General features: G+C 38.7%; 1 protein-coding gene across 1 annotated transcript in view; it reads left to right on the top strand.

The window, feature by feature from the left end:
- DBX2 (developing brain homeobox 2) overlaps window positions 1-19404 on the top strand; it is a 36838-nt gene extending 17434 nt beyond the window's left edge. Inside the window, exons 3-4 of the mRNA XM_030321680.1 lie at window positions 10388-10575; window positions 16582-19404. Of these exons, the coding sequence (XP_030177540.1) occupies window positions 10388-10575; window positions 16582-16911 (518 nt within the window). The 3' untranslated portion in view covers window positions 16912-19404. The remainder of the gene's footprint in view (window positions 1-10387; window positions 10576-16581) is intronic.
- The last annotated feature ends 5802 nt before the right edge of the window (window positions 19405-25206 follow it).

Genomic DNA, 25206 nt, shown 5'->3' with positions numbered 1-25206 from the left:
ACTTTGGTGTCTCATTAGTTATAAATCTGAAATGACTTTTTTATTTTTTTGTTTATAATGTTCATCGTATTAGCAGCAAATAATAATGAAATGGTGGATTTAGGCTGTCAATAAAGAATTTTACATAAATAACCATGATACCAAAGAACGTTAATAAGGCTTACATCTGCACAGTAATCTTTTTTTATTTAAGGCATTTACTAGATTTTCTTTTTTTTCTTCTTTTTTTAATAATAAGAACAGTTTTTATGCCCAAGCATTTACATTTTTTTTTCCATTGCACAGACGGAGGAAAATGAACTGTCCAAGTAATCTTGTATTAAATTTCAACCAAAATGTGCTGACATGTGTGGACAGCCAAAATCAAGGTTTATACTAAACATTTTAATAAGCAATGAAATCGGTGGCCCTCACAAAATTGACTTCACTCTTTCTAAAGTGTAGGATCGGATCAACAGGTTCCTAACAAGCAAGTAAAATATCATTTTGACTCTTGTAACATGATTCACTTGTATAAAATTGATCTCACTTTTCTTGTTAACCTTTTAGATTTATGATTGATTTGTTGTTGCAATGTGGAAACAATCATTCATCCAGTGCCCTTCTCACATATAATAAATAGTTTAATAGGCTATTTAAGCACAACCCTTACAGTGGGGAAACATTAAAAGGCAGTGGTAAAAGTTCTCCCCTCCCCCAAAGCAGTGGAAGGAAAATCTTTGATATTACATCCATAAGGTTCTTTTCAAAATCACACATTTCTCAGCTAAAATGAAATGGAAACTTGTGGAGGGAAAAGAAAACACCTGAAAAAGTGCGGGAGTCTTAATTAGGTAGAATGGCTAATTGAATTAATCAGATAATTATTTCATTTTGTCTTTGAGTACTCAACTTGCATGTGATCGTTCAACAATTCTATGCATTAAAAGACAAAGTTTAAATTTAGAGTAGTAGGATGAAAATACAAGCAGGAAAATATTCTGGGACAAACTGCTCTGCCTCTTCCTTGGGAAATGAACTTCTGTTCTACATCTTAAGATCATTTTGCTATTTCCTCTTCTTTGTGAAACTTAAAAGAACATAATATACTGTCCAAATTCAAATTTAGGATTTTGTTGACTACAGAAGGGAAGGGCCATTACTTTTATTATTGTGAACGTAGGTTGGTCTTGAGCGTCACTGTCAAAGATGGGCGATGCTCTGATTAGTATTCTTGCCACCTGACCTGCCTGTGTTCTCTTTCACTGTTCTCAGCTGGAGTCTGGGTGCCCTGAGAAAAGCAACAAGACCTATAGCAGTCCTTCTGTGAGGATTTATTGTTAGCACTCTCAGATCTTCAGAGGGATGCAGCATTTTGTGCTAATAAAGAAAGAAGCATGATTATTTTGTTGAAAACCTAAGCAGTTTTATGCAGTAAGTTGAGTATAGGTTTTGACTTCTCAATAGTGAAGGGAGGGGTGTTCCAGAGATAAATGACAGTCGGTCAACCAGGAAGAATGTTTAAAGGAGTTGGAGACTCAAAGACAATAGGTTTTCCAAGTTGATGGCTCTATTCAACGGTTCTACAGAGGCAGTGAAAGTATTTGAGTAACTTTCCAGGAAAGGAGTTCCCTTTCTCCCCAAATGTTCATAAGTAGTGGAGGCTGGGGGATGGGGAGCAGAGCTACTTAGAGATATAGGGTGCTTGTTCCTGATCTTGTCTGCAGCCCTTGTCTGACCATAGTGGGACCTCTAACAGGGCAGCTAATAAAGTCCTGATTTGAGATTCCCCAGAAGAAGAGCACAAGTACAGAATAGAGGAAAGAGAATTGGCTGAACAGAACAAAGAAGGGAAGGGTTATACTCTTGGCTCAGTATGTGTCTACAGAATGATATGGGGCAGTTGGATTATCTGTTTAGAAGTAGAATGCCCAGAACAAGGGAGATAAATAGTCCTACTAAACTCTAATGGTCAGACAGCCTATTAGAACCTGTTTAGTTCTAGAGCCCCATTTTATTTTATTTTATTTTATTTTATTTTTATTTTTTTTTTATGAAATTTATTGACAAATTGGTTTCCATACAACACCCAGTGCTCATCCCAAAAGGTGCCCTCCTCAATACCCATCACCCACCCTCCCCTCCCTCCCACCCCCCATCAACCCTCAGTTTGTTCTCAGTTTTTAACAGTCTCTTATGCTTTGGCTCTCTCCCACTCTAACCTCTTTTTTTTTTTTTCCTTCCCCTCCCCCATGGGTTCCTGTTAAGTTTCTCAGGATCCACATAAGAGTGAAACCATATGGTATCTGTCTTTCTCTGTATGGCTTATTTCACTTAGCATTACACTCTCCAGTTCCATCCACGTTGCTACAAAGGGCCATATTTCATTTTTTCTCATTGCCACGTAGTATTCCATTGTGTATATAAACCACAATTTCTTTATCCATTCATCAGTTGATGGACATTTAGTAGAGCCCCATTTTAAAAGGCACAGTGAGCAAATAAAAACCAGGTCAGGAAGCAGTCAGCAACTAAAATTGCAAAGGATCTATATGTCTGGTCATGAATTTTCTAAAGTGATTGAGTATTTTTTTGGCCTGGAGAAGAGAATAAGGAGAACGTGAGAGTTATTGTCAAATTAGATATACCATATTCAGTATAGATGTAAAGGATAGAATTGGGACCAATGAGTGGAGTTTAATGGAAATTGAATTTGGGCTTACTATAAGGGAAAGATTTTTACTAATCAAATGAATATGATATGATAATGAAGTGTTATAATACAGCATTTCCAAGTACTAGATTATATAGAGATTGGAAGGTAGACTTCTAGTTTAAATAAGGCGAGCCATGGAAGGCACTATCTTCTTTTTCCAAGCCTCAAATCCACAAGAATTACATAAAACACACACACACACACACACACACACACACACACACACACACACACTACATCCCCACACGTGAAAATATGAAGGGTTCCATTAATTATCTAATGCTCTGTTTCTCTGTCACCCTCCTTCCTCTCCTCCACGAACGTGTCATTTACACACAGCACACCTCCAGTTGGAGTGCCCTTCACCAGGCCCATGTCACACAGGGATTTTCTGGGGAATGGTCCTTGGGGCCATTTTAGGATCCAGGGAATCACACCTTTGAAACTTTCTATCCTAGGTCACTCTGCCGCTTTAATCTGACTCTTCTCACCTCCTTACCTCTTTGCCTACTCATAACTTTGACAATCTTTGGTATAATTTTAAAGAATATTGATTGGTCTCACTGACTTCAAGTGCACAGCCTAACTTTCTGGCACCTTAGTTTTTTTCCTGTGGAAAATTAGGATGGTAATACCTCCCTCTGGGGATTGTTGTAAAGATGACATGACATGCTGTATGTACTGAGCACATAACAGTAGTACCTGTTGAGCCCCATATATATGGAAGCCACATTTTAAATAGTGATATTCCCAAATTGGTAGAGTCTGTAGCACATTGAATTGGTGGCCCTGGCTTTTAAAGCCTCTTTTCTATGTGTCTTAAACTCTATATCTGCTTATTTTTATTTTTATATTATATTATATTATTTTATTTATTTATTTATTTATTTATTTATTTATTTAATTTATCATCACCTGGAAGTTTCCATACAAGTCAGACATTTGTCATGAGTTTAGACATAGTTCTACTAGGTGTTTGTTGCTAATAACAGTTTAGTAGTTTCTGAAAGAATTTTGAGTCACCAACAAGTTCTTAAAGTCTGTATGTTTGTTTTGCAGGCAGAGACTTGAGCACATATTCATAGGCTTAGAAGGAATGGAGGTGGTGTAGGTTCCGTGGTGTGGTTTATGGTTAGATCCAGAGAGAGCCCATAAAAGACTGTGGGGAGACATGGAAAGGAGCATCAATGGTATAAGTAGCATCTTATAAATACTCTTTTAGTAGGAACCTAAGGCATATCACCTAATGAAAACCAGCAGGATTTGTGTATTGAGAGGAGTGCTAAGAGAAACCAGGTAGCTAGCAAAGAAAGGAAGAATGTCATAGTCTTTATCGTTGCTGTATTTTTTTGCTTGTTCATTAGTTGTATCATATTCACTGTAGGTCTGTAGGGTGCCAGGTCCAGGAGTTAACCCTTTGACCTTCATAACCACTCCAGATTTCTCAGAGATTGAGTCTGGTTTGGGTCCATGACTTCCAAAATGTTAGTATTTACCACATTGGAGAGAATAATTTATTTGTAGATTTTCTCAATGGGAATCTTCTTTGTCTTTACTTGAAAATAGTTCTATAGGAAAACCTATGAGTTTCTAATAAAAGTTTTAGGGATATTGAAATGTGTTACCCCATTGTTTTATTTACACTTGTAGACCTTGGTGAAGAAGGGGCTAAAGGGGGGAGAATCATGGTCCTTACTTATAAAATCTCTGCTTAGAAAAAAAATGTATGTAGATTTTTAAAAATTAGGCTTGTAGGTCCATAAATTTGCTGTTCATGTCCCCATAGATATGAAAAGTTTTATTAGCTCAGAAAATACAGGCCTTTCTACAGTGCTGAGTAGCAGCATTTTAGGTGCTCCTTGAAAGGCTTTCCTCTAGGGTAAGTTACAGCATAAACTTCTTTCAGGCAAAACCTTCCCCCTGCCCCCACCAGGGCCCTAATATACCTATCTAGCTATCGCCTGTGTTTCTGCCATTCATACCCCACAATCTGGAGATACCAAGCTGTGTGAGATTCCAGATCCACCGTGTTTTGCCATGATCTCCTCTCACTTGTGAGTCTGCAAATGCTAATCCCTCTGCTCTGCCTGCCTTTGTCTAGGCTGCCAGCAAGAGGAATTGCTATTCTTCTAGCTGTTCCTCTCTCTCAGGACTTACTCTGTTAACTTCCAAGTCTAAGTGGCTTCTCATCTGGCTCTTAAATACTTTCTCTGCTGTGGTCTGTGGTTATTTATCCCACTGTGTTGTGGCTGTCTGTATATTTCTTGGACCTCTCCTTATCAACTGTGAGCACCTGAAGGATGGATTGATCTTCACTTATCAACTGTGAGCACCTGAAGGATGGATTGGATTCATCTTCACTTGTCACTCAGTGACATCTCAATCACTCCACCAGATTATTCCCAAAAAGGTTGCTATAGTGTTTGCTTGTTTTCCTTAGAAAATAGGACCACACTTAAAATGCAGAATAGATATGAATTATTTGTCCATAACTGTACAGTACTCTATTTTAGTATTTATTTTTGCTTTTTCAGTCTTTTTTTTCCCTGCATTTTAATCTAGTTGTAAGCATAGTATGGATCTTATCATACGCATTAAAGCAGATTTTCTTTGCTGCTGCTTGATCTTCATAGTTCTTTAAATAATTTCACCAAGTGGATATAGTATAATATACATATACATTTCTTTACCTTTGCATATTTAGTTTTTCCCCCAATTTTTAATACATATGGCTATTATAATGATAGATTATATACATTAACAAATTAAAAATGCCAGAATCAAAAAATCAAGTGATAGGGCATGCTAAATTTGAGGACACAGTTATTAGGCTGTATGGGAGATACCATGTAGTCAGGCTCACAGACAGGCCCAGGACAGGGGTCAGAAGCCTATAGTCACAGACAGGAACCCTGGCTTGTATAAGTGTTTCCTCCCTTCCATTTTGACATGTTGTAACATCTGAGTAAAGACACAGTGTGGGCCAGAGGAAGGAGCCAAGAATTTTGATTCACAAGGTCCTCTTCATCTATACAGAGGATGTCTGTGCCATATGGTTCTTAGAAGAATCAAATGAAATCTGGGGCACCTGGTGCCTCAGTCAGTTAAGCATCTGACTTGATTTCAGTTCGGGTCATGGTTTGTGAGTTCGAGCCCTGCATTGGGCTGTGTGCTGACTGCACAGAGCCTGCTTGGGATTCTCTGTCTCCCTCTCTCTGTGCTTCCCCCCGACCCCCCCCCCCCAAATAAATAAACTTTAAGAAAAAGAATCAAATCTAACAAATGGAAGTGGGTAGATTTGTGGGATCCTTACTGTGGGCTAGGCACTGAAATTTTCTTGTATTATGTCATCAAATCCTTAGAGCAACCCTGTAAGATAAGCTGAAAGAAGCTGAGTGACTTGCTTTAAGTCATACAGGTAAGTGCAGTGATCCAAGCCCAGTTCTTCTGTATCTCATATTTCAAAGTCCTTTGTGCTGGAGAGACATCATCCCAACAGTTGAGTCCCTGTGGCAGGAGGGCCAATTCCATAGTCTCTATACCAAGAAAAATTCAGAGAAGAGCATTTAGAAAAAGAACATATTGAGATATATTTTTTTTATTGGCCAAGAGTTCATAAAGCTACTTAAATATTTGATAAAGAAATAGTGAATGCAGTTGTCAAAACATGACTTCAAGATATGGCCTTGGCATGTGACAGGCAAAAGAAAGAAATGATGCTCTAGATGGAAAACTAACCAAGATCTCATGATACAATGGATGGATAGAGCATCAGTAAAAGCAGACCTTTGCAAAGAATGAGGCTGGATTACATCCCAGAAGCTATGGCATTTCTAAGGAGATGCAAGTGTAGCAGAGCTGGAAGGAAAGAGGGAGAGGCCAGTGGTCCTTCTAGCAATGTGAGGAGGAACCAGAATGAGATATAAACCAGGGCTGAGAGACACATTGGGAGATGATCTGCAATCTTTTAGCCAATAGGAAAGGAAGTATCATATTGCAGAAGGAGATTTGACAAGATTTATTGATTTGTTGACACTTGTTTCCTAAAATATAAGTCACATTGTGTTAGAATATATTGTGTAGGGTTGGGAGCCTTTGTTTTGAAATGAGTTGTTTTGGGTTTGAAACCCTAGCCATGTGCCCTTGGACAAAGTTTTTTAAACTATCTGATCTTCATTTTATTCATCTGTAAAATGGGGAAAATAATAGTATGTAATGTTGATGGCATAGGTTGGGAGGATTAAATGAATTAATGTGTGTCAGTGGCTTAACACAGAGTAAATGTAATGGTACAGAGTACTGTGTGTTTATCATTATCATGTCACACCCTGATTAAACATCTCCTCTTGATTTTCACTACTGTTGGATAATGTCCCAGACTCTTATAATCCTCTATGATCTGGCCCCATTCCACTCTAATCTCTATGTCAAAGGTCCAAATGTCTTCAAGAGCCTGGTAAGCTGGGTGAGGCTGTGACAGACTGGGGGCCACATGTTCCATCAAGAGGGGGCACCTGCTGCGTTCTCTGGTAGCTCTTTACTTTCTGGGAAGGTGAGCCTAGTGTGGTTCCCTTTGAAGAGATGTCAGAAACCTGGACTTCACATGAAATCTCCTAGTTGTGAAATGTGGACAGCTCAATCAGAATTCTAAGACCAGCAAAGCCCATCTGCAGGCTGGATAAGGGTGCCAGCTTGCACCTGCTGCTTCATGCCTTTCCCCAGCCTTGAAGACTGTTTACTTTTCCTCAGATAAACTTTATTCCTTCATGCCTTAATGCTTTTTAGAAAAATGTTGAGTGTAGTTGACACACAAGGTTATATTAGTTTCAGGTGTATAACACAGTGATTCAACAAGTTTATACATTATGCTGTGTTTGCCACAAGTATAGCTACCATCTGTCCTGATACATTACTATTACAATATCATTGACTATATTCCTTGTGCTGTGCCTTTTATTTTCATAATTTACTCATTCCATAACTGGAAGCCTGTATTACCTACTCCCCTTAACTCATTTTGCCCAGCCCTTCACCCCTCTCCCCTCTGGCAACCATCAGTTTGTTCTCTGTATTTATAGGTGTGCCTTAGTGCTTTTAGACATGCAGTCACTCTGCTTAGGTTGGCCTTGGTTCTTTCTCTCTTGAACTGGATTGTTCTTTTAGACTTGGCTCAACCTGCTTTCTCTGAACTAATTACTTCCTCCTTTGTGATACCAGAGAATTTCATAGAGCATTCTATTCTAGGGCTTAAGGCATTCATTTGCTTTTTTATTTAGATGTGATTTTTGGGGCGCCTGGGTGGCTCAGTCTGTGGAGCATCTGACTTTGGCTCAGGTCATAATCTCACGGCTCATGAGTTCGAGCCCTGCATCAGGCTGTGTGCTGACAGCTCAGAGTCTGGAGCCTGCTTCAGATTCTGTTTCTCCCTCTCTCTCTCTGTCCCTTCCCCAATCACACTCTGTCTCTCTCTCTTTCAGAAATAAACAAATATTTAAAAATTTTTTTAAAGAAATAATTATTAAGCACCAGAATGCATACCAGCTATAGCCATAAACTGGAGTCCCTGCTCCCCTGGTGCTTATATTCTGCTGTGGTGTTCATGTGTTAGTCCTCCCATGAGAAGGTGAGCTCCTTAAGGGCAGGGACCATGTACTGTGTCTGGTTTCCTCAAATAAGCTCAGTTAGGGGCGCCTGGGTGGCGCAGTCGGTTAAGCGTCCGACTTCAGCCAGGTCACGATCTCGCGGTCCGTGAGTTCGAGCCCCGCGTCAGGCTCTGGGCTGATGGCTCAGAGCCTGGAGCCTGTTTCCGATTCTGTGTCTCCCTCTCTCTCTGCCCCTCCCCCGTTCATGCTCTGTCTCTCTCTGTCCCAAAAATAAATAAACGTTGAAAAAAAAAATTTAAAAAAAAATAAGCTCAGTTAGTCTGATACCAGGTATCAGTGTCCTTTTGCTGTGGTAACAAATTTCTGCAAATCTCCTGTCTTAAAACAATAGAAGCTTATTATCTTATATTTATGGGGTTCAGTAGCCTTAAATGGGTCTCACTGGACTAAAATCAAGTGTCAGCAGGGCTGTGTTCCTTCTGGAGGCTCTTGGGGAGAATTTGTTTCTTGCCTTTCCCTGTTTCTAGTGGCGGTCTGCATTTCTTGGTTTGTGGCCACTTCCTTCATCTTCAAAGCAAGAGTGTAGCATCAGAGAGAGTAAATCTCTGACTATGACTTCCTTGTTTTTCTCCTTCTTCCACTCATAAGGACCCTTGTGATCACATTAGGCCCACCTGGATACCCTAGAATACCCCAGGATGTCTTCTAATCTCAAGGTCAGTTGATTAGCAACTGATATTACACTTGGAACCTTACTTTTCCCTTGTAATGTAATATGACATATTTACAGGTTCTAGGGAACATACATAGTATGTAATCTTTGGGAAGGCCATTGTTCTGCCTATCACAGCTGGAAAGCCAAATGAATGAATAAATGGTGAATGATGAAGGAAACTCTCAGAGGGTGGGAACCAGTTGTGCAAAAGGCAGAAAAAGTAGTAAATATCTCTGACCTGAAGGAGTTGATGATCACTTGGATTGGGGAGTGGTGGTGATTGGGGGTCTTCCAAACTTCCTTTCTCAGATTGAACATCTCTGACTCCTGTAAGCTTTCCTTGACATCCCAGATTACGATCAGACCCTTGCTTTGTGCTCCCAAGGCAGCCTCCTTAGGAATACATCCTCACATTTGTGATGCTAGTTGAGTAAATGACTTCCAGGGGCACCTGGGTGGCTCTTTCGGTTGAGCATCCATCTCTTGTTTCAGCTCAGGTCATGATCTCAGGGTCGTGAAATCGAACCCTGCATTGGGCCATGCTAGGCCCTCCCGGTGGAACCTGATGAAGAATTTCTCTCCCTCTACTGCTTGCGTGTGCTCTCTCTGGGAAAAAAAAAAAAAAAAAAAAAAAAGAAGAAAAGAACAATACTGAAAATTCAAAAGCTATTTATTTTATTGCAAAATAAGTAGTATTAAAAAGTTAAAAATAAAATAAATAAAAATAAATGCCTTCCACTAAATCTTACAGGTAATGCATATAATAAAATATATTTATCTTGTTTCTCAATGTGTAGCATTGAGCAGACGGCCTGGCATATGGTAAGTGTTCAAACTTTGTTGAGAGAGAAAACAAATGAATAAATAAATGAAGAAGTAGAGAAAAATTTAAAAATTTTTAATGTTTATTTTTGAGAGAGAGAGAGAGAGAGAGCATGAGTGGGGGGGGTGCAGCACAGAGAGAGAGGGAAACAGAATCTGAAGCAGGCTCTAGGCTCTGATCTGTCAGCACAGAGCCCGATGCGGGGCTTGAACCCACGAACTGTGAGATCATGACCTGAGTTGAAGTCAGACACTTAACCAACTGAGCCACCCAGGCACCCCATGGGACCATGGACTTTCTAACGTGGCACCCAAATTGGGAGGGTGAGCAGATGTACTTTTATCTCATTGGGGAGCGAAGGGCATTTATCAGATTCTCAATGGAGTCCATGACCAAAAACATGGAAGAAGCACTGCTCAAAGTGTGCAGAGTTCAGAGATAAGAGTGTTTGGCCATAGTACAGAGAAGGAAGATGCTGTCCTGGGAAAGGCAGACTGACTTCTCCTTACTAATAAAGCTAACCAGGTTTTGTACATGTTTCCCCCCTCTAGGAGAAGAGAATGTGCTGTCCCTCCTGACCCAGGACTCGAACTCCAAAGCTCGGCGGGGTATTTTAAGAAGAGCTGTTTTTTCTGAGGATCAGAGAAAGGCTCTGGAGAAAATGTTTCAGAAGCAGAAATATATCAGCAAAACAGACCGAAAGAAACTTGCCATCAGCTTGGGACTAAAGGAATCACAGGTACTAATGAGCAGGAAGATGTCCACTGCTCCTGATTTCTGAAGGAATACAATGAAACCCATGCATTTGGCAAATATCTGTTGTACTAGGTATGGTGCTGGACCCTAAAGTGCTATTGAAATGATTTTCACAATTTTTTAGTGGGTGGAAATACATATCACAATTCCTATTTGGAAATAGGTCCATTTGCTGAGAGGTCTAGGTTTTTGCATGCTTAAATCTTCCTAAATGAAGAGAAACACTAAGGATGTGGCATTTGTATCATTAATTGTTTGCTCTGGTTTCAGAGTAGACTACATAATATTCTACAAAAGCAGGAACCGTTTTCCCTGTCTTTTTCTTCATTTCCAATCCCAAATCCAGTCCCAAATGTGTGACTCATAAATATCTCTAATTAGATCTCATTACTCTGCATTTTGGGCTTATGTCAAGCACAGTAAAGTAGTTTCATAGTTGCAACACTTACAAGCCTTTCTTGTACATTAAGCCACTAGTATTGGACTATTTAATCATTTTATAATCACCATGTGAAATAAGCACTGTAATCATTCTCATTTTCTAGATGAGAAAATGTAGAGAAGTGAACACAGATAGGTCTGATGTCACGTAGTGAAGCTGCTTGGGAATTGGGCTCTCACCCTAGGTTACCTGACTCTGGAGTTGTGTTCTCCTTCACCTGGTGCTATCCTGTATGGTTGTGCCGCATGTTCACTGCACAAGGCACTTGACTAAGAGGGATGGCAGCAGTTGAAATGTAGCAGGTAGTCCATCTGCCAAGCTGGCTTTTGTGATGCAAGGCTACAATCCACCTGGATTTTTTGAATTAGCTTCAAGGCACTGAAGTTGTTAGCACAGTCTCTGTATTAACCACTGTGCTCACCTGTTCTTCCCTCGGTACAAATGACCTGGTTTCTAACTTTGGATTTTATTAAACCAGTTATTTTTGGATGAAACTCTCCTTAACCTTTCTTTCTTTCTCTTTAACTGCTTCCTTTCCCTAGGGAAGTGATCTGTCCCTACCCCCACGCCCAACTGCTTCTAGCTGTAGGAAGCATTACGTGGTGTGGTAGAGTGTAATTGGCCTGGATCCGCCAGTCTGTGCTTTCCTCATTGTGTGATACTAATGAGTCCCTAACCTTAATTGACTGCTCTATGCCTCAGTTTCTCACTTCAAAAACAGGGACAAATGTAGGAATTCTATGTCACTGAGCCATTCTGTGTATGTGATAGATAAATCAGCTGCATGCAAGACACTGTGTGAAGTGGGCAGCAAGGAGTGTTGATAAGGACTGATTGAGATACACTCTTCACACTCAGGAATTTATATAAGCAGCTGGAAAAATGAAGCAGAAGGTCATGAACAATTAGATAATAACAGATAATATTGTCTCCTATGTTATGAGACAATAACATAGGAGACATCACCTGGAAGGTTAGATATACTGCCAAATAAAGGAGCTAGGTCAGTGGTCCTCAAAGTTACGTATCTCTCTGGAGCCTTATGTTAATCTCCATGTCTGGGGAGGACAGCCATATGACTGGTCCCTATACCCCTGGGGAGTCTAGCGATGGAACTGTCTCATCCTTAGAGGAATCCTTGGGCCTGACTAAGGAGGCACAGAAGCTCAGTAGGACCCACCTGCGTCTCACTGATACGGATAAAAGTCTCCAGAGTTAGAGGGGAGAAACTGTGCAGGTTGGGGAGGTTGAGTCAGAACTTGAAGTAAGTGTTAAAACAGGAAACGTGGCTAGGTTTGATCTCACAGTGCTCTGAGACCATGTGAACATCTTTGATAGTACATGTCATCTTTTTTTTTTTTAATTTTTTAATGCTTATCTATTTTTGAGAGAGAGAGAGAGAGAGGGAGAGTGTGAGCACTAGCGGGGAGGGGCAGAGAGAAAGAGGGAGACAGAGAATTAAAAGCAGGCTCTGCGCTATCTGTGCAAAGCCCAGTGTGGGATTTGCACATTGAGAACCATGAGATCCTGACCTGAGCCAAAGTTGAGTCGGTTGGATGCCCAACTGACTGAGCCACCCAGGCACCCCAGTACATATCATCTTCTTAAGAACAGACTATTGGAAAGGGGATGCAGCAGGCATATCAGAGAATATTTACGAGGGGATGACCATAATCTGTCCATTCCAAGAAAACAAACTGTTTTCCTTGTTTGTATGTTATCGTCTAGTTCTCATTCACAGGTGTATAGTGTTACATAGTTGATTGTATTGTTTTTAAAATTCAAGTGCCTGAGGAGTGAATACTTTTTATGTCACTGAATTTGGTGAACATCTCAGAAGTAATTTCACATTTTCTTCTTTGCATATACATCTAATTACACAATTAACACATGGCATTTCAAACAAAGGGGAAATTGGTAAAGTTAAAAATGAAAACTCATCTCCTCCCTTTCCAACCCAACTCCTTCATTTACTACTGTCATTTATAAATGGCTCTTGTTTGAATTTCTTTGATGAACCATGTATTATCTTTATCTTTAAAATAAATGAACGCAAACGCACCATGATTACCATGTGTCCTTACATTTGATGTCATTTATCCTCACAGGGACCCTATGAGGAATCTACTTTGATTTTATAATAGGGACCTAGAATTGAGACCCAGAATTGTGTGTGCATGTGTATGTGTTTCTCCTTAACTGCTTCCTTTCCCTAGGAAATATATATATTTATATATATATCAAGATATATCAAGATAAATATATCAAGATAAAATAAAGATAAAGATATCTTTATCAAGATAAATATATATACTTATATATATATCAAGATATATTGGGGCGCCTGGGTTGGCGGCAGTCGGTTAAGCGTCCGACTTCAGCCAGGTCACGATCTCGCGGTCCGTGAGTTCGAGCCCCGCGTCAGGCTCTGGGCTGATGGCTCGGAGCCTGGAGCCTGTTTCCGATTCTGTGTCTCCCTCTCTCTCTGCCCCTCCCCCGTTCATGCTCTGTCTCTCTCTGTCCCAAAAATAAAATAAAAACGTTGAAAAAAAAAATTAAAAAAAAAAAAAGATATATCAAGATATGTAGGAAATAATCCCATTTATATATATAAATATATATAATATAAATAAATATATTTTATATAAATAATATTATATAATAAAATAAATAAATAATAAATTAAATAAATAACATAAAAATAATATTTTTTATAAATAATATAAATATATTTATATAAATAAAATATATAAATATATTTATAAATATAAATATATATAAATATAAATAAATAAATATAAATATGTAAATAAAAATATATATAAATGGGATTATTCCCTACATATATCTTGATTTTCTGAAGGAGAGGACAAATAATCTGTGTTACCACCACCCAGATCAAGCAGTAGAACCCTGTCACCAGGCCAGTAGTCCCTTGCAGATTCCCTCCCAGTTACTGTTTCCTTTTCTGAGACTACCCACTATCATGGCTTCTAACAACATAGATTAGTTTTGCCTATTTGGGGGTAGTTTATATAAACAGAATCATTCGGTACAAATTCTATGGTATATGGCTTCTTTTCCTTAATATTATGTTTGTGAGATTCATTCACATGTTTGCAAGCAGTAGTAGCTCATCGGTACTCATGGCTGTGTAGTATTCCATCACATGGTTTACCACAGTTTATCCATCCTCATCGTGGGTGTTTGGATTGCTCCCACTTTTTAGCTATTATCTGTATTATTTGTAGCAGTTATTGTAGCTGTTATCAAAATAGTTGGAATATTATAGTTAGTGACATTTTCTTGTTACAGCCATTGCAGACTCTCCAAGTTGGTGGTTTCTTTCATTGTAGTAAAATATACATAACATAAAATTTACCATTTTAACCTTTTTTGAGGGTACAGTTTAGTGGCATCCGGTACTTAGTTCACGTTGTTGTACAGTCATGACTACTTTCAGTCTCCAGAACTTTTTTCATCTTGTAAAACTGAAACTCTGTATCCATTATTCAGTGACTCCCCATTTCTCCCTCACTCTAGCCCCTAGCAACCACCACTTTCTGTCCCTATGATTTGACTGTTCTGGGTACTTTCAAATGAATCATTTGTATTTGTCCTTTTGTGATTGGTTGATTTCACTTAGCATATCTTCAGGGTTTCCATGTTGTAGCACGTGTCAGAATTTCCTTACCTTTTAAAGCTGAACAATATTCCATTGTATGGATATACCACATTTGTTTATGCATTCACCCATCAGTGGACATTTTGGTTGCTTCTGCCTTTTGGCTGTTATGAATAATGCATGAACATGGATCACAAATATCTCTTTGAGTCTCTGGTTTTAATTCTTTAAAGTAGTTTGTGGCTTTTTCAGGTTTGTGGTATCTTTATTTACACAGAAATTTCTCATTTTTATATTGTCAGCTCTTTTTTTTTTCTTTTGTGGCCTTAATGTTTTATGTCATGCTTAAAAAAAAATTCATCTCTCCATGACTGTGATGATATCTTCTAGTTTTTTCTAAAACTTTTATACTTTTGTTTTTGTGTTTAGCTGTTTAATCCATTTGGAAATTGTTTTTGTATTTGTTGAGAGGTAGAACTTTTCATTTATGATTTTCCCCAAATATGTACCTTTGTTTCAATACTGTTGATTGTGAAGGAACTTTTTTGATTTTTTTTTTTTTCCACTGAGATATCGCCCAGAAACAACTCTTGATATGCAGAAAAGCGACGGGAAAAAGAAAATAATGAATGTGGCACCAGTGGGCACAAATAAATGTCTTAGTGAAAGCCCACTAGAAATACTTGGCAGGCTTTCTAGGAGTAAATGCTCACCACAAATAATAAATGAGTTCATGAATAGAACCAAATGCTCTGGTATGTACACATTAGTACTGTTTTCTTATGAAAAGCCTTAACCACAGGATTGTAACTGAGATGGCAGTCTTTTGGACTCACTTGCCTGGGGTCAGGTTCTTTGTAGCCATTTTGAAGTTGCCATTCAGGTTGAAAGAATGAAGAAATTGTTTTCCCAATCTGAAAAGACCATCTCAATTTTTTCCTTCATTGGGAGAAATACTTGGTAATACTTCAATGATTTTTTTTATGTAGAATTTTCTAGTTTTTGTTTTAAAAATAGAAATCCACTAAATTGTTCATGTAAAGATGCAGTGGAATGCTCAGGAAAATAATGTGATTGGATTTTGAGATGTCAGGAAACCTGTTGTGAAGTTTTCTGACCAGGCACAGTTGACTATGTAGCAGATAAAGACAGAAGTTAGTAGTAAAGACAGACTCCGGTAGGGTGAGGTGGAATATGGCTCAAATTAGAAACCACTATCATAAGTACAACAATTGGTTGCTGTTTATTGAGCCTAATTCTTCAAGTTTGATAAATCCTTAGAGTAATCAAACTTGGAAACTGTATAAAGCCTGGAATTGATCAAAACATTATAAAATGTATTCTTAATTTGGTTTTCTAGAAGTTCCTGATGAAATCTAAATGTTATAAGAGCCTGGGCACTGGAGTAGCACAGTCATGGATTCTGTTCTAAGTGCTTCCATTTTACTAGCTCTATGACTTTGAACTGGTTTATCACTCTGAACCCCAGTTTTCATACGTGTGAAATGAGGACTTCTTGCATTCACCGTGAGGATTAAGTTATGTATTCGGCGTAACATGCATGCCTTGACACCTGGCACAAAATAAACATTATTACTAGTCAATGGCATTTCCTTTTTATAAATAAATTAGCATTGCCTAAATGATGTTTTAAACTATTGAGAGTTAAATCAGACGTCATACTTGTAGGATGTAACCAATTTATCACAGTCGTTTTGTTTCATAAGTGTGTGGATATTATGCTGAAGTAATTTCTCAGATATTTTTGAAGGAGCCCAGTGAAAAGTGATAAGGACTTTGCTAGGCTGGCTGTCATAATAAGGTATTTCATAGAAGGTATACTAGGAGAAATTATAGTTTAAAATACTGAAGTGAAGTAACATGGAATAAGTGATCGTTTTGTCCAATTATTTTGTCAATAGGTGAAAATTTGGTTTCAGAACAGAAGAATGAAATGGCGGAATTCCAAAGAGAAAGAAGTGCTTTCCAACAGGTGTATCCAAGAAGTAGGCCTTCAAGAGGATCCCCTCTCGCGGTCTGCTCTGGGGTTCCCTTCTCCATGTCCTTCGCTCTGGGAAGTCTCCCAACAGCACTCAAGTCCAAGATGGAGGGAGAATTCGCCAGAACCTTCAGAAAGACTGATCCAGGAGAGTTCAGGCGCACGGCCCCCAGAAGCAAATTCACTTCAGGGTGCCTTGTATTTGTGTTCTGAAGAAGCTGGAGACAAGGGTGTGCTTACTGGGGCTGTCTGAATGGAAGCCTTCCTCCTTGTTAATTTGAAAAGGACGCCTAACTAATAATATTTTGACTCTAAAGCCAGCTAGCTTGTGCCTCATCAGTGCCTAAAACATAATATCTTTGGAGTGATGCACGAACTAATGCTTTAGGAAGTCCTCTCCAGTGTTCTCTTGTTTGGCTCCCAGACTCAGGCTTAATTTTTAATTTGTAAGTGGAATAGAATCTCCCAGAGAGTACAATGGAACTGAAAAGAATTGAGAGTTATATAGTTGGGCTCAGTCCCTACTCTGAGTGAGTGTATATACGTGCGTGTCTCTATGTGTGTATATATATAAATATTCATGGAAATGCATCAGTAGGAGCTAGTTCCTCTTTAAATATTGCATCGAGCAAATTCATTTCCTTTTATTTGAGGAAAAACCAACTGTTGACTGAATGCGATTAATTTCTTGAAAGTAATGTAAAATTTGGATTTTAGCCCAAATTTTCATATCACAGGAACATGTTTTTAAAAATTCTCTATTTTCTGGTTTCTTTTAGAATCTAGCTATCGAATTTTAACAATTCAGCTCAGCTGTCCTGATCGAATAAGCCACTGTTAGATACATACACCGAAAGCATATACTTAAAATTAACACAACAAGCAAACTATAAGAATTTCTGAATGATACTGTTAGTACCCTTAATTTTCCAAGTCTCTGGCCTTTATTAGGACATCAGTGAGTTACCCATTTAACTAACAGTTATCTTTTGATCTCTTCTCTGTAAGGATGGGCTTTAGTTAAGGTTTGCAAAACAAAATGCCTTTAAGGGCCTGTGAGTGAATAAAGGGCATGGCCCACCTAAAAATATTTGAGTTTAATAATTTAAAAAATACTGTGTTGGGCACATGAAACATCCATGCCAAGCAGTTTTTGACCTCTGGCCAAGATTTAAGGAAGTGTCACAGTTCTTAAAATGTTCCCAACTGAACTTCAAAACACAATACTGATGGATTCTAGAGTGGATTTCTGTTTGCACTTCTAGTTATAGACTCAATTTTCCACTTAGGTGGTATACACCACATTTTTAGGTTATTTTTGTGTATTAACAGACACCACACAGATGTTTTATGTGTTTTGAGTATCCTGAAATAGTAGTATTATAAAATTGCATTTCTGGTAACGATTTGCTTAGTTAATCTGGAAATTTTTATTCTAGGTCCAAGAAAGAATTATGTTTCACTTTGAAGGAAATGAGGCAGAAAAAGGAAATGATGTGGTTTTGAACTTGGTTATTATTAATCTGTGGACAAGAAACATTATTAGAAGTTCATGATGTGGAATTTTGTTAGTGAGAAATCTGTGTAAAGAAAGTGGCTTCTAATTTGCTTACATTCCTAGTTATAGACTTTGAGGCTTTCGGGCTTAAAGAAGGTAATGTCTTAGAAGACAACAGTTTCAGTCAGCATCAAGAAATTATTTTGTGTGAACGTAATTTGAATTGGGGTATGCTAGCCTGTGTCTTTATCTCTAGATGTTTTACTTAAAAGTCCTCTCAGAAGAAGCTTGTCTCAGTGTCTCTGTGGGAAGTAGGAGCAGGGATCTGCTGACAACAATTTAAAACTTAAAACTCATCTTTAAATGATTTATAGTATTGTTTCTTTCCTTTGTATAATGTTAACCTCGTTTACATATATTGGGTCCTTTTTTATGCTCTAGAGAGTGTGCTAAGCCTATTAAGGTGGATTAATTCATGACAGTCCTCATGACAATAGTCCTAGGAAGTAGGCACTGTTACTGCCAACATTCCTGTTGCCCAGATGAGGAAGAAGGGACAGGACGAAGGCAGTGTGGTTAGGGTGATGGCCCTAGGTCATGAGGTTAATGAATAGAGTTTGGACCCTGGCCATCAGGTTTCAAATCTTGAGATCTTACCAACCATATGGGGGTGCATACCACTGTAGAATGTATTCACAAGTTTATGGGATGCATTGTAAGACATACGTTTTGGGGATTACAGTAAGATTTATTAAAGAAATTCAGAAGCATTTTGTACTTTATGATCTCTTACTTGGGGAATGGTTTTCTTTCTGGTATTCTCTTCTCTGTTAACTTTGAAGTTTGAGGAAAGTAAAGAATTGCAGAAACCTTCAACTATCAAGCCTCTATAGACAATAGTCCCATAGGAGTGTTTAAGTGAAATGAAAATGTTTTTTTTTTTCTTATCATTCATGGCTAAAAATTATGAAGTGCTTACCTATGGTTAATGGTTCTGGAGGATAACTTGAAGATCAAATGAGAGCAATCTGCTTCATGGCCATCTTATGACCCACGTGTTAGATGTGGGTTGATTGGTGCTTAGATGATCTTCCCCCAGGGTTTCACCCCAAGCTCTGAGGCTCAGCAGAGGCTCCTCTCTGCAAGGTTGGCCTGATATTCAAATATACAGATAAATATTTTAATTGGTTTCTAGCATCAAGGCTTAGGAAAAGTATACTTTAGATGACTATATTAGGGATACTTAGAAAACACCCACAAACATACACACATGGTGCACATACATATATGCCTCCTACTTTGCCTTTACTTACCTGAATTACTGGACAGAACCACTGAGCTTGATATTCTAATTGCAAGTATCTCCCTTTCTCTCTCTTTTATTCTAAAGTTTATTTATTTATTTTGGGAGAGAGAGAGCATGAGTGGGAGAGGGGCAGAGAGAGAGAGGGAGAGAGAGAGAATCCCAAGCAGGCTTTAAGCTGTCAGCATGGAGCCTGATGCGACGCTTGATCCCATGAACTGTGAGATCATGACCTGAGCCAAAATCAAGAGTCCAATGCTCAACGGAGCCACCCAGGTGCCCCTCCCTTCTCTCTTAATTTCTTCTCTGTCAACTCTCCCTCTCCCTACTCCACCTCCCTCCACTTAAAATACTTATATGTGTATTTTCCTCTGTTCTCTAGATGCAGACTCCTTTCTCCTTGTGATCACATAATAGTATATTTGTTGTCTGCTTTCCAGACAAATACTTCTCTCATAAGAACCAGAGACAGAGAAGCTTGGAGACAAAGGTATCTTAAAATTTTTAGAAGAAATTGTAAAATGGATTTTAGGCAGATGAGAAGAAAAGGCGGCGAGCATCATCCTCTAGCTTTTATGAAGATAAATATTTTATAAACCTGAATATCAAGGATTGGAAGTATATAAGCAGGTTAGGAATGGTCACTGGATCTGGCGACAGTGAAGGCCGTGATAATTGATGTAGAGAAGGCAATTCTATTTCCTTAGTACTGATGTGGGTTCAGTGGGGAACCCAATTGTTTGGTCCAGTGGTTCTCAAACTTTAAAAATCCATATATATGAACATGCCATACCTTCCAACAAGTTTTGGGCATGTGCTCAGATTTGGGCATACACCTCATATATTCAGCATCCATACCTCCCACTCCCCGCCCCCCCTCCCTGAGAATCATTATACATGCTTTTCACTTTTTTTTATTTTATTTTTTTAATGTTTGTTTATTTTTGAGAAATAGTGCAAGCAGGGGAGGGGCAGAGAGAGAGAGACAGAATCCAAAGCAGGCTCCAGGCTCTGAGTTGTCGACACAGAGTCCAATGTGAGGCTCAAATTCATGAACTGTGAAATCATGACCTGAGCCAAAGTCGAATGCTTCACTGACTGAGCCACCCAAGCGCCTCTCACTTTTCAAATATAGTCATAATTGGGGTGTCTGGTGGCTCAGTGAAGCATCTGACTCTTGAATTCAGCTCAGGTCATGATCCCAAGGACGTGGGATCAAGCCCTGCATCGGGCCCCCACACTGAGCATGGAGCCTGCTTGGGATTCTCTCTCTGCCCCTCCCCCCACCCACTCACATGCACACTCTCAAACAAAGTTATTATCAAATATAAAGTCATAATTAAATATGCTTGTTCAAGCCACCCATGTCTTTTCTGGTCCCTTTCATTCCACATTCTGATGCATTTTTTTTAAAGCTGCATACTCCCCAACATGTTCATGACCTACCCCTCATGACGAGTGACTTCATCAACCTCTGTTGGCATTTAATACAGCAGAGTTGGGGCGCCTGGGTGGCTCTGTTGGTTGAGCGTCCAACTTCGGCTCAGGTCATGCATGATCTCCCAGTTTGTGAGTTCAAGCTCCTCGTCTGGCTCTGTGCTGACAGTTCAGAGCCTGGAGACTGCTTCAGATTCTGTGTCTCCCTCTCTCTGCTCTTCCCCCACCCATGCTCTGTCTCTCTCAAGAATAAACATTAAAAAAAAATTAAAAATACAGCAGAGTTTATTCCATTGTGTTCATAAACTTGTTAGACACTGCCTCTGCAGTCATTTTCTTTCTGAATTTCAACACTTACTGGGTACTCTTTGTGAGGCACTGTCCTAGGCTTTATGTAAGCAAATGTGAGGGAGAATGTGGTCCCTGCCCGCAAGAAATGTAGACTTAGTCTTGCCAAATAATATTTTGATGTATTCCATGCTGTTGGTACCTGGGTCCAGTAAATTTGGACCAAACAATAATCTTAACATCCTCCAAAACCCTATCTCTCCATTTGCAGTTGGGCGAGTGAAGTTTATGAAGTGCTCCACTATTCAGAAAAATACAAACTACTTGGCATTGTTGGTATTCGCTCTGTCTCTCCTCCATTTAGGCCACACTGGTCCCAAGAGGAGTCAGAGTCCAAGGGAAGAATTCATTATTCTTTTGTTCATAGTGCAACCTACTCTCTACTTTTGTCTTTCTACCTTCTCAAATAAACTTGTACCCATGGCGGGTAAGAACAGTGAAGGAAAAGCAAATAGCAGAAGTGAGGGGAAGTCAGGATGATGAGTATTCTTAATACATAAGAAAATTTTGCAGAATTTACATCTTTTACAAACCATCTCTGGAATAAGCAACTACTTTAAGAATGTAGCACTAGCCCCATGAAGATGGTTCATAGTTTCCAGCTATTAGTTGTGTTCTGTTACTTTCTTATTTTTGGTTCTAAGAGTTATATATGCTCATTATGAAGAAACACACTGGAAAATACAGCTAACAAAAATTCATGTGTAATTCCACCACTTTGAGATGGCCAATTTAGCTCTTTTGTGAAAAATTTTCACTTTGAATGTATGTGCATATAAAGGTGTGTGTGTGACTAAATTGGAATCATAGTATATATCCAGTTTATCCTGCTTTTTTTTAACTCCACTTTTAACAGAGAACATTTTCCCATGCCATTAAAAATGTTGAAACTATTTATTATGCCTGCATAATTTTCCATTGTTAACTCCTTCACTTCTTGAGGTGGACCAGGGGATGGGGCCAGCGGATGGCAGGTCATGGAAAGAATGATCATGGGGCTCCTGTACCAAATGGAGAATCTCTTCCAAAAAGCCACCATGAAGTTTATGAAAACATATTCCATCCAAAGTCCAAGGGAGTGTACACACTTGGATTTCAGTACATTGCCAGCAGCAAACATATTAATGCAGGGCAATATTCTACCTCTCTTATTAATTGTGCTTTATTACAATCATATTGATATATCAGTTTAGCTTTTTCAAGTATGTTTCATTGTCCACAATGTGTGCAAAATTCAAGCAAGTTGTTGGATGTCTGGCATCTTGTCATTGTTTTGAAGGCTGAGATGATAAGACTGCTTTGCCTAGTTAGTCCAGAATCCCCCAGTTCCTACAACTGGACATTCTCAAAGTTGCTTGAGCAACAGAAATTATAGGGAGAATCTTTTGGGATCAGAACATTCCAAGGTTAAAAGGGAGTCTTCGATGTTACTTAAGCCCAAAGCAGAGTCATCAAGTGTTTGATGCTAATCAAAAGCCAAAAAATCAGGGACATAAAATTTGAATAAAGTAAAGTGATATAATTAATTCATAAGGTACAGCTAATCCTATTACTATGAATTTCCTTTGTAGTTTCCTAGGGCAGCCATAACAGATTATCACAAACTGTACGGCTTAAAGCAATAGAAATCTATTCTCTCACAACTGTGGAGGACAAAAGTCCAAAATCAAGATGTCAGTAGAGTAGTGGTCCCTTGGAAGATTTTAGGAAGCTGCCCCTTCCAGCTTCTTTTGGCTCTAGGAGTTCTTTGGCTTGGGCTGTGTGACTCCAACCTCTACCTCTGACTCACATGGCCTTCTCTCCTTTGTGTCTGTGTCACAAATTTCCCTCTGCTTTTGTCTTATAATGACCCCTGTCATTGAATTTAGAGCTGACTCCAAGCCTAGAATGGTCATATATCAAGATCCTTAACTTAATTGCATCTGCAAAGACCCTTTTTTCAAATAAGGTCACATTCGCAGGTTCCAGGAGTTAGGACATATCTTTTTGAGAACCGCTATTCAACCCACTACAACTGTACCCTACAATATTACAGCCAAAGATCTAGAAAAACAAAAATGAAATTTAAACTATCTTGGCTTTCCCTGTAATGGAATTTGACTTACATTGCTTTGACTTAAGGTGTTGTACCAATTATGTGATGCACTACTTGCAAGAGTATTTGGGGAAGGGAAATTTTTGTAAAAGTTTCCTCCATTTTGGATTTCTGTCCACACTGGGACAATTTAAGAATATGCAGCCCTAATTTTTTAAAGCCCTCACATGGATTCCAGATGTTGACCATTTAATCCAAGAAGGTGTTTCCTTCCTTATTATACAAATGTGGTGCACATCAAAAAATTGGCATTGTTTAATTTATGACTCACACGTGAACCATTGTTTTTTTGTGATGTCGTTATTTTAAGTGATTCATAAACTAAACAATGCCAATATTTTGGACACATACCATATTTGTATAATGAGGAAACACCTTCTTGTATTAAATGGTCAACATCTGGGATCCATGTGGGAATTTCTTTGAAATTTTAAATAAAGACAAATTAGCATGGCATACATTTTCTCAGAGATGCAGCTAGCTGTAATCAAAAGACAAAATGAACTTGGTACTATATTGTGGTTAAGAAAATAGGAATGCTGTTGACAGAAACGTCCAATAATGTTTTTACAGCACTGTTTTGATGATGGGGTAAATGGAGTTGTGGAATGAAACACAATACAGGCAATGTTGAGTCAGGGATCAAAAATCAGCTCAAATGTACTCTCTCAGTAGAATGTAAGTTACCAAAAACTTTCTACAGGGCGATTTGGTAACACAAACAAGTTGTTGAATGGGCATACCCTTTGACTATACAATACCACTTACTGAAATTTATCTCAAGGAAGTAGTCAAAAATGTGCAAACAATCTTATATAGAAAGGTGCTCATCAAAATATATTTGACTTTATTTTTTAAAAAGCAGTTTTAGGTTCACAGCAAAATTAAGTACAGATATACCCCATATGCCCCTGCCTTCACGTATGCATAGCCTCCCCACTATCAACAGTATGCACCAGAGTGGTACATTTGTACTACTGAAGAACCTACACATCATTGTCACCTAAAATCCATACTTTACATTAGAATTCACTCTTGGTGTACAATCTGTGGGGTTTGAAAAATGTATAATGACATGTATCTACCATTATAGTATCATACAGTGTAATTCCACTGTCCGAAAGTCCTCTCATAATATATTTTTACTTTATAAAAAGGAATTGATTAAATCAATTTTCGGATTTATATAATGAGATCATATGCAGCCATTGAAATTAATATTGTAGAAAAAATGATGATGTATAAAAATGGCCAGGATTCATTGTTAAAGGGATAAACAGATTATAAGATAGTATGTTGATAGCCTAATTGTGTGTGTGTGTGTGTACAGGTTTAGAGATAAGGCTATAGAAACATACATGAACTATAGCTGTCTCTGGGTAGGGGGGTTAAAGATGATCTTTGCTTTCTTTTCCTTGTTCTTCTTTTTCCAAATAATCAAACCTACACCACATTACTTCTAAAATCAGAAGACATACGTCTTGGCATGGCTGTCTCAGAGACATCTCAAACTCAAATGAGCTCTTCTTTCATCTCAAGTCTTCACCAGCATTTCCTTCTTTCAGTAAATGGCAAAATAGGATAATGAGTTTACACTGTGGGAGTCATCTTGCCTCTTTGCTCCCCACTCCCATTATATAGAACCAATTGCCAAGGCTTCTTGTCTCTATATTCCCCTAAACATGTCTTCAGTCGGTGCTCCTCTGCCCAGATCTACAGCCGCAGGAGTTCCAGATCACCATGCTCTCTTATTTGCTCTTCTTGTTTCCTGGAAGGCTCTTTGCATTCCTTCTAGCTTCCTTCCAACTTCTACTGCAGGCTGTAAGCAGACTTTCAAAATTCAAATCTGGTCATGCCATCCTCCCCT

Source organism: Lynx canadensis, chromosome B4 (genome assembly GCF_007474595.2).
Source record: "Lynx canadensis isolate LIC74 chromosome B4, mLynCan4.pri.v2, whole genome shotgun sequence".
NCBI classification, from domain to species: domain Eukaryota; kingdom Metazoa; phylum Chordata; class Mammalia; order Carnivora; family Felidae; genus Lynx; species Lynx canadensis.
This window is presented reverse-complemented; position numbering and strand designations above follow the sequence as displayed.